The sequence below is a fragment of the Echinops telfairi genome, unplaced genomic scaffold, assembly GCF_000313985.2.
Source record: "Echinops telfairi isolate 266 unplaced genomic scaffold, ASM31398v2 ScPeMD7_7468;HRSCAF=8506_0, whole genome shotgun sequence".
NCBI lineage: Eukaryota > Metazoa > Chordata > Mammalia > Afrosoricida > Tenrecidae > Echinops > Echinops telfairi.
In genome coordinates this window covers 64,539,928-64,549,652 of record NW_022111369.1, presented here as the reverse complement: position 1 = coordinate 64,549,652, position 9,725 = coordinate 64,539,928, and the positions used below count along the sequence as shown (strand labels likewise).

Below are 9,725 nucleotides of genomic sequence, written 5' to 3'. Positions count from 1 at the left end.
CGTGAAGGCAGTTAAAACCACACACACACTGAAATGCATCTCTCCTATCCTCAAATAACCACTGCGCTCACGTCTCAGATGACGGGGCGGGCGGAGGATGCAGAAACAGCGATGGGCTCCAGGAATCGAGTGGAAACAGATGATCTTGATACGAGGGTGCCGGCTTCTGCAGTTCTGTTCGCTCAGAATTGGGTGGCTTTTGCATGAAACATTTGCATGGTGGTAAATGGCCAGTTGTAAGGAGCCCTGGTGGTGTCGTGGGTGATACATTGGGCTGCCAACTACAAGGTTAGCAGTTCAAACTCATCAGGTGCTCCGAGGGAGGAAGATGGGGCTTTCTGCTCCTGTGGAGATGCATGGTCTTAGAACTCACAGGGGCAGTTCTACTCTGCCTTGTAGGCTCACCGTGAGTCCGAATTGCCTCGATGGCGGTGAGTTTGTGTTTTGGGAACCCTACTTCTGGGCCATGTCTTCCCTCAAGGAGAAGTGATAATTCTTTTTCTTTTTTTTTGCTCCCCACCCCACTCCCACCTCGAGAAGTGATAATTCTATGAGTCAAGTTAGGTAGCTTTAGTTGGTGTGTGCCCTTGAGTGGGACCCCTCCTTTGTAACCCAGCATGGTGTCGTTAACAGAGGATAGAAACAACCTAATGTAATTGTCTCTTTTCACCTTAAAAAAAAAAATACCTGTATCCCATATCTTTACATTTCTGTGAAGGGTGATAAGCTTAGGATGTGAGATTGCTCTTGAGAGAGCCGCAAGGGCAAACAAGCTTTTTCCTACCCATCCCCCAAAGGCCTAACTGCATTGGACTGAATTTTGGCCACTCTCTTTAAGCCCAGTACAGTCACCCAAGCACTGGGGGGCATTGATATGCCAGGGACTGGTCTTTTGTGGGGCTCGGTAGTGGTTTTGAATAAAAGGATTGCTCTCGTGCAACACCCAGGGATATGGGACCCTAGGTGAAAATCCTAGCCTCACCACGTGCTGGTGCTGCTGTTGAGGGCCTGCTGACGCATGATGACCCACACACAGCAGCAAGGCATGCTGTCCGGCGGCACGCATTCCCACGATGGGTTAGCAATCGGACAGCTGTGGTCCACAGGTTTTTAGTGGTTGATTTCTGGAAGCTGATGGCCAGGCCTTTCTTACAAGGCTGTCGTAGCCTGGTAGCTCTTGGAAGCCCCATTGACATCTGCTTTATAGCCAGACGCCCGCAGACAGAGTGGTGGTGGCTTGAGGTTTATCGGTTGGGACTTTCCCTACGCGGAAGGTGAGAATTCTACCACTGCTTCGCTCCACCACTTCCTGACTGTGGCCCCGGACAGATTGTGCAGCCCTGCTAACTGCAAGGTCAGCAGTTTGAAACCACCTGCTGCTCCATGGGAGAAAGACGGGGCTTTCTACCGCCATAACTGTTACGGTCTCGGAAACTCCCCAGGGCAGTTCTTCCCTGTCCTGTAGGATTGCCATGAGTCGGTGAATTTGGCTTTGGTTTTCTAAACTTTATGTTTCTTGTTTGTTACATGGGGGCAGGGATCGCATTTCCTGTTAGGGCCCATGTGAATGTATGCTATGTGATTTGCATGTATGAAAATTGTTAAAGATAAATATGCATATAGATGATATATACATAATAAATAGGATCAGTTACTCTGTCCATGTTGAAGTGTAAAAGAGGCTCCTGTAGCTAACCATTTGAAAATTGTTAAGTGTTAGATTGTATTTCACCATCATTCACAATATGCCATGGACCCTTCACCTCAGTGTCCACCATACTGAGAGCTGCTGCTTTCCACCCCTACTTCCTGCCAGCCATCTCTTCTCCCCGGCCTCCTTCTCTTCCCCTGCTCTATTCTATTTCCCCCACGCTACTCATCGCTCTTTAGTGATCTGCCTAAGGGCTGATGTTGTGCCCCAACTGCTTGGTTCACCAGACTGCAGATTCCACGTCTCTGCTTTTTGCTCACCGTTCTCTCATCAGGGCCTCGAATAGTGCCTGCGCAGAGAGGATGCACACTAACTGTTAGGATGAAGATGTCAACTGTGGACTCGGTTGACGTGATTCTTGCTCCAAACCACAACCCAGCCCACTGCCAGTGAGTCGATTCTGACTCACAGTGACCCTAAAGGGCAGAGTAGAATTGCCCTTGTGGGTTTCCGAGGCTGTAGCTCTTCAGCGGAGTGGAAAGCCTCATCTTTCTCTTGCAGCACAGCTCTGGGTTTTGAACTGTTGACTTTGCAGATAGCAGCTCAACTTGCAACCCACTACACCGACAGGGCTCTGTCCCAGGTTTCTACATACCATCAAATATCACGAGAGCCGGTGCCACCCTCTGAGCTTACACTCTATACTTTGGGAGGCCCCAGTGAGGACTGTGGAATTGGCACATCAAAATCCTTCTCTCCTAGTAGAAGATCATGGAGGCCAAGTGTATTAGTCTAGGCACTTTGGAGAAACAAATATTGAGTTAGTTAATTGTGCCAGCCTGGCTGATAATCACGTGGGGCTAATTGAAAGGCAGAGGGATAAATGGGTGGTCAGCCTCGCCTTTCTGGTTCTCAGGTCTCTTGCTTTGTGATGGTCGCACCAGGGTGCAGCTGCCTTAGCAGTTCCCTGCTTCAGCTTGCAAGATTGACTTCCTACAAGATATCCCCAAGGAGAAGCCACATGGACCTATCCCGATGCAGCCCTGGGTGCTGGAGCAGCCGTGTGGAGACCCCTGCTAGTGCTGAGATGCTTATTCGTTCACTGACTCAGCTTTCCTCCTGCAGTCGGCATCATTGCCTCTGTTTTGTGCGGTGGAGGACTTTGTGGACTGGTGTTGGGTTAATGGGTTAATGGGTTGGACTTGTGGGCTTGGGCAGCATTGGGTTGGGATGTTTTCGTGATGCACATTTTCTTTACATAAAACTCTCTCTTATACATGAGTTGCTGTGGATTTGTTTCTCCAAAGTACCTAGACTAACACACTAATTAAAATAGGTTTGAAGGGATAGGTACGTTGGTGAGGAGAGGGATAGGAGTGATGTGCTTGATGATTCACCTGTTCACATTGAGTGTGTTTACTTTCAGCCTCAGCGCCATCCAAGGGACATGCTTGTCTCAGGGCAGACTCTTTGAAGTTGTCTTTTAACGTTCTTGCCTCTTTTGCTTGGAACCAACCCTTTGTTTCTCTTTGCCTTTCCTTAGGGCACCAATGCCTCTGCTCTGGAAAAAGACATTGGTCCAGAGCAGTTTCCAATCAATGAGCACTACTTCGGATTGGTCAATGTAAGTATTTCAACATGCATGCTTTAAAAAAGAAAATCAAATGGCTTAGAGCGCTTGAAGCAATTCTACTCGCATTTTCATCATTACCCGTTTTAAAGTAATTGTTCCTGCTCGTTAGTAGCAGCAGATAACTGCAGAAAGGGACATTTTGATCCATTTGTGAAGGTCTGAGCTTGTGTGGGGGAGTGGGGGGGGGCAGGATTTAATGGGTACATCTGATTCTCTTCTTTTTTTTCCTTCTGTGCTTCAAGGGGTTTCCTTTGCACCCACTACTTTCTGAGCCATCTTGTTAGACTTTGTAGCCAAGTCTACTGTGAAACTGTCTCCCTCCAGTATCTGGATGAACTCCTCTCGCCTTTTGTTTCAGTATGTATCGGTACAACCAGGGTTTTCAAAGTTACCAGCTCATCACCAGTCATGCTAACATGATAACCTGGTGGTGGTGGAGCCGGAAACTGGAACTCCACGCCGCAGGTACAGACGGGGGCAAATTGGTCTCAAGCTTCCATTTGACTGGCCCTCAGCAAGAAAACCAGTCGCCATCGAGTCAGTTCTGAGTCAGGGTGACCCTGCGTGTCAAGGGTGGAACTGTGCTCCTTAAGATTCCCAGTAGGTGGTTTTGCGGGGGTGAGGTGGGGAGTTGGGGGTGGATTGGCAAGCTTTTCTTCTGAAGTACCTTGAAAATTTCATTTTTATTGTAAAAAATTTTTTTTATTGGGGCACTTATAGCTCTTGTGACAATCCATCGATCCATGTATCAAGCACATCTGTACATGTGTTGTCTTCTGAGGCACCTTGGAGGAGACTCGGACCCCTAGCCTTTCCATGAGTGGCTGAGCTCTTTTTCACCACCCAGAGACTGTGTTCAGCACCGAGCCCTTGTATGTGGCCAAGCCCTGTGTCCTTGCTGCACTATAGCCATGGAGAATGGCACTATGTCCCACTGCCCTTCTGAGCTGTCTGCCTCAGCCAATCTGCGTGGAAGTGTTAAGTGACGTCAAACATTCACTCGCAAACACCGGTTTTTTAGGACAACCACCTGGACCACATTGTGTTAGTGCCCAGGTGCGGTACGTAGGGCTTGCCACCGGGGAGGTCGAAGCTGATCTTGACCAGCGAAGGCCAGCCTGTGTTCGTAGTAAAGGACCTGGCCTTGCAGAAATGCTGCTTTAAGGAGGAGCTTGAACTCTGCCTGGGCTGCTCACTAGCAGGGCAATCTTGGGTACGTTGCCTGCCTTCTCAAAGCCCGTTTCCCCATCTGTCAAGGGGGGGATGAAGATGTCACCTATGTCTTGGGCTCACACTAGAAAGTCAGCGAGAGCTTCTATTTCAGACCCCGATGAAGCCAAGAGGCAGATTTCGGACACTCAGTAAATGTTAGCTCTTTTTCTTCCCCAGAACTTGTCTCTGGACCCTTCCTCGCCAGGCGCTGTGGAAGGGGGATTTGGGTAAAGGCGGGAGACTTGAGGAGAAGGACAAGGAGGTTGGAAGGAGGAAGGATACATTTGTGGAACATAGAGAGCTGTGTTGGCTGAACTCTGCCGTCAGTCTTCCCGCATGTTCACGAAGCCATTGTGCCCAGGCCTCCGCTCAGCCCTATCTTGGGAGGGAATGGAGTTAAGGCCACTTCTGCCTGTGCGGAGGGACTGTGAGAGCCAGGCGGGTGAACTGCCCCAAGGACGCTCCCTTCCAATGGTAATTTATGGATGTTTCAGGCTCTCCGTTAAAAAGAAAAGAAAGAGCCTTATCTATTACATAATTGTGGTGAAGTCGATTAAAATTGCATGTGAGATAGGAAATTTCCTATTCCAGTACACATAGACATGCCCTGAGAAGGACGGCAGAGCATCTGTCTCGTTCTCGGCCAAACGACACACGGGCCGGCCGCGTGCGAGTCCTATGTCCCTCCCAGGCGGCGCCCAGGCTGATGTGGGTGATGAATAGCGCTCGTTCTTCAGACACGCTCCTTTATCACTTTACCAGGCATGGAGGAGTCCACAGCGCAAGCCTGTCCCAGCTGTGCCCCCACCCCCCAGCGTAGGTCTTCTCGTCACCGGGGAGGGACCCACGTGTCCATCTGTGGGCTGGGGCCTTGCCGAGGCCTCAAACATTGCTCATGTGGGCCCTCATCTGAGACCAGGAAGCTGGGTGGTACGGGGTTGCCGCCTACATGGGAGGGGGTGTCGAAGCTCGGATGCCGAGGGGTGTGGTGGCCTCTCTGCCTCTGCCGCCCTGAGAGGAGAGAGGAGATGGGGTCTGAAGCCGGAGCTCGGGGGAGCCCTGCACTTTGTAGCAGGAGGGTTTGCCACAGCCAGTTCTCGTTCAGCTGAGCCCGGGGGTGCGGACATCCTTTAGATTGGGGTTTCATTTTCCCCGGCAGCTGCATTTCCGTGTGCCACCGAGCGGCATCTTCTCTTTAGGCAGCCGCCTTTCTCTGGGTCTGCGTGTTCCGTGGGCATTTATCTGGAAGCACACAAGGCCCCATTAGAGTCTCTTTATCAACGCAGTGGCCACTTTGGCGAATTAGACCGGCAGCAGCAGCAACAGCACTGTTTCCTCTCGAAGGGGACAGGGTCCCCAGGCTCGTGTAAACTTTTATTCTTGTTTTTGGTCGCCGGAGCTGACAGAGCCAGACACGCTTCGTTCCTGACGGGAGGAGCCGAGGGTAGTCTGCAGAGGGCGGTCGCCTCTCTCTGCCCGTGATTTCCGAGGGTCCCCGTCCTTGGACCGGCGTTGAGCCATCCCTGTTGTCCTTTGGCAGTTCGGAAACACGTGCTACTGTAACTCCGTGCTCCAGGCGCTGTACTTCTGCCGGCCGTTCCGGGAGAATGTGCTGGCCTACAAGGCCCAGCAAAAAAAGAAGGAAAACCTGTTGACGTGCCTGGCAGACCTTTTCCACAGCATCGCCACGCAGAAGAAGAAGGTGGGCGTGATCCCACCAAAGAAGTTCATCTCCCGGCTGAGGAAAGAGAACGGTGAGTGGCCCGCGGTGCGGTGCGGGGGAAGCTCCGGGGTGAGGAGGCCTGCAGTGTCTATGCAGCCAGGGCGCGAGAAGGTGCCTTGCTTTCTTTTGCTGTCTGCTTGTTTGGGCCATTCCGACTCTTGGCGACCCTACAGGACACAACAGAACTGCTCCCGAGAGCTTCCGAGGCTGCACATCATGAGGGGGACAGAATGCTATGTTTGTCTCCGTCAGTGCAGCTGGTGGGCTCAGCCCACCGACTTATTGGTCCGCAGTGGGGTGCTATAGCTGCCGCACCACCAGAGCCTCTTAAACTCGAAAAGGGAAACATAGGTGCCTTTTGGAAGAGCAGGTACAGAGAACCAGCGCGGGAAGCAGAGTCCTCCCAAACCTCTTGTGCACACCACCATTTCTCTCATGCCGACCAATGCATCCCTGGAGAACAGTGGTTCTCAACCTTCCTAATGCCACGACCCTTTCATACAGTTCCTCATGTTTTAGTGACCCCCCAACCATAACATTACTTTCATTGCTACTTCATCACTGTCATTTTGCTTCTCTTATGAATCCGGCGACCCTGTGAAAGGATCCTTTGGCCCCCAAAGGGGTTGCGACCCACAGGTTGAGAACCACTGGTGTAGTGAGTCCTGGTAGCCCTGTCAGGTAAGAGTGGGTCTGCTGACCTCACATTTGGTGGTTCAAACCCACCAGCTGCTCCTATGAGAGCCAGAGGAGGCTGTCTGCTCCGGTCAAGATGGACAGTACGTTTGGTTTGGGGGTTTGCAATCCTGTGGTGCATTTGTCATCACTGATGAACCAATAAACTCAAACTCACTGCCATTGAGGCCATTTGGACTGATAGCCACCCTATTCTGGCACAGGGTGGATTTGAATGCTTACCTTGCAGTTAGCCGTCCAAAGCATAACCCACTAGCTACTAGAGTGCCTGACGAACTGGCCCTGCAGCCCTTTGTTTCCAGCAGGACGCACTCTTGTGTGTTGCGTGGCCCTATGGGTTTTGGCCAGTGTGTGCTGTCCTGTGGGCACTGTGGCAGTATCACACAGGATGGTTTTTCTGCCCTAGGAAGGTTCCTTACCCCACCTAAGTTTTTAAAGGAAGAATAAATATGTTCCCTTATTCAAATAGCATTTCAAAACAAAACAAAATCTACCAGCCCTTCTTCACCGCAATAGACATAAAACAAAAGTATATTGGAACTGGGTTTTAAAACTGCTTTCTCAGCCCATTCTGGAGGGCTTCTCTCCAAGCCCCACACTGGGGAGGAGTCGTTTCTGGGCAGGACCATTGTTGGGTGTGGGGTGCGGTGGGGATTGCCCAAGGCGAACACCGATCAGAATAAATAGGTTGGTGCACTGATGGAATAAAACAGCATCATCTCATAAACTTGTCATAAGCGATGGAAACAAGTGCTTATTATCTAATCAGTGCCTCTGTCGATTTCAAAATAATGCTCCTGATTTTAATTTGCCTAAGAGAATGGAAAATTAACAAATTGATAACATTTATGGGATAAAACTCTGTTGTGACCTGAATTTTCTGTGTATCTTCACTCTGCTTTTATGGGGGTGATGGTGGTAGTGGGTAGGAGTGGGGCTATAGAAGGTAGGTGTGTCAACCCAGAGATGTTACTGATTGTTTTTTGGGGGGGCTATAGAAATAATATTTCATGTGACAACTTGTGTTTATGTTAGATTCGTGCTTATTCCCACAGACGGGCACAGTTAATCAGATGTTTGCTTTAGAAACCCTCGTTTAATTTGATTGCTGTCTTTGCGGTGGTGATAGTTTATGCATACCCAGATAAAAATAATTGGAGCCGCACAGGCAACGTGGCTCTCCCAGTCTAGTTGTGAACGTGATTAATTATGTTGTCTCCCAGCCACACCCACTCTGGACTGGTAGTCCTGATGGCGGGGAACAGCATCCGGCATCTGGAGCCGTCGGTCTTTAGTTTCAGGCACCCCCGGTGGCCCCATCTTCATGCCCTTTTCTCCCTTATGGGTTTCGGCGATGCTTCCAGGCTGGTCTGGGGTTTAACATGATCTGAGGCAAGAGACCCTAGTGTCTCTGGATAACTTACAAGATGAATAATTGAACACTGGTTGTTGACATTGGCTGAAAAATGGATCATTTATCAGGGTGCATATCCAGTTGGTTTAGTTCTTATTTTGGAACATTAAAAAAACTGGTAGCTTTCTGTATTTGATAGTTCTCACTGCCTACCCCACTGCCTCTATGTCAACTCCTGGCAACGCCAGGTGTAGCTTACAGAGTAGCAGTGCTCCATGGGGTTTTCTTGGCTGTAATCTTTATGGAAGCCAGGCTCCAGGCCTTTATCATGGTATATGATAAAGATATGTACATATATATATATATATATATATATATATAGAGAGAGAGAGAGAGAGAGAGAGAGAGAGAGAGAGAGAGAGCCCTATATAGCTAACTACTAATTCATATTAGTATACTCGGTATAGTATGAGACCGTCATTCTTACTCCCATAAGGAGTTATAATCTCCGAATCTCACAGGGGTGGGTAGTTCCTGCCCAGGTTTAGGGGCCCGCTATGAGTCTGCATGGCCTCGATGGCAGTGAGCACGAATTCATATAGTGTTGATGACCCAGGGAGATGATGGGGAATGCCCTTCTTGGGGGGTGGCAGCAAAGGGAAACACTTAAGACTGCTTGTCAAGCTCAATTGTTGAAGCTTCATACCAAGAGGCGAATGTGTTTCTATCTGCTCCCCACGCGCGCTTTCCCCGTGAAGAATATGACAGGTCCTTGTGCTCCCGAGAAGCAGAGGTTGAAATTGTGCCCTTCTCCTTTCCAGATCTCTTTGATAACTACATGCAGCAGGATGCTCACGAGTTTTTAAATTATTTGCTAAACACGATTGCGGACATCCTGCAGGAAGAGAAGAAACAGGAAAAGCAAAACGGGAAATTGAAAAGCGGCAACCTGAACGAGCCTGCGGAGAATAATAAGCCCGAGCTCACCTGGGTCCACGAGATTTTCCAGGGGACGCTCACCAACGAAACGCGGTGCTTGAACTGTGAAACTGTAAGCACGAGGGGCGCTTCCGTTGGGCTCAGTCTGTGTTCACACGGGGATGTGTTGTGTGTGAGTGCAATGTGGGGCCTTCGCAGCTGCCTGCAATAGGTGGAGCAGCTCGGTTCTATTAGATGAGACTCAAGCGCGAACTTTTGGAAGGGTGTGCCCATTCAAGATGCGCCAGCTGGCTGAAGCAGAGTGCAGAGGAGAGCCGATCCTCAGCCCTCTTTGCGTTGCACCATGGGTAATTTCCACCGCCCACCCCACTGCCTTCATGTCAGTTCCTGGCAAGGCCAGGTGTAGCTTACAGAGTAGCAGTGCTCTATGGGATTCTCTTGGGTGTAATCTTTATGGAAGCCAGACTCCGGCCTTTATTCTGTGGAGCCTCTGGCTGGGCCTTTGGGTTGGCAAAAT

The 9,725-nt window shown here is 50.1% G+C and overlaps 1 protein-coding gene across 1 annotated transcript in view; it reads left to right on the top strand.

Annotated features, from left to right (window-relative positions):
• Positions 1 to 425: 425 nt before the first annotated feature.
• Positions 426 to 9,725, top strand: part of USP46 (ubiquitin specific peptidase 46) — a 43,720-nt gene continuing 34,420 nt past the window's right edge. Inside the window, exons 1-4 of the mRNA XM_013005600.2 lie at positions 426 to 431; positions 3,195 to 3,275; positions 6,037 to 6,250; positions 9,091 to 9,320. Of these exons, the coding sequence (XP_012861054.2) occupies positions 426 to 431; positions 3,195 to 3,275; positions 6,037 to 6,250; positions 9,091 to 9,320 (531 nt within the window). The remainder of the gene's footprint in view (positions 432 to 3,194; positions 3,276 to 6,036; positions 6,251 to 9,090; positions 9,321 to 9,725) is intronic.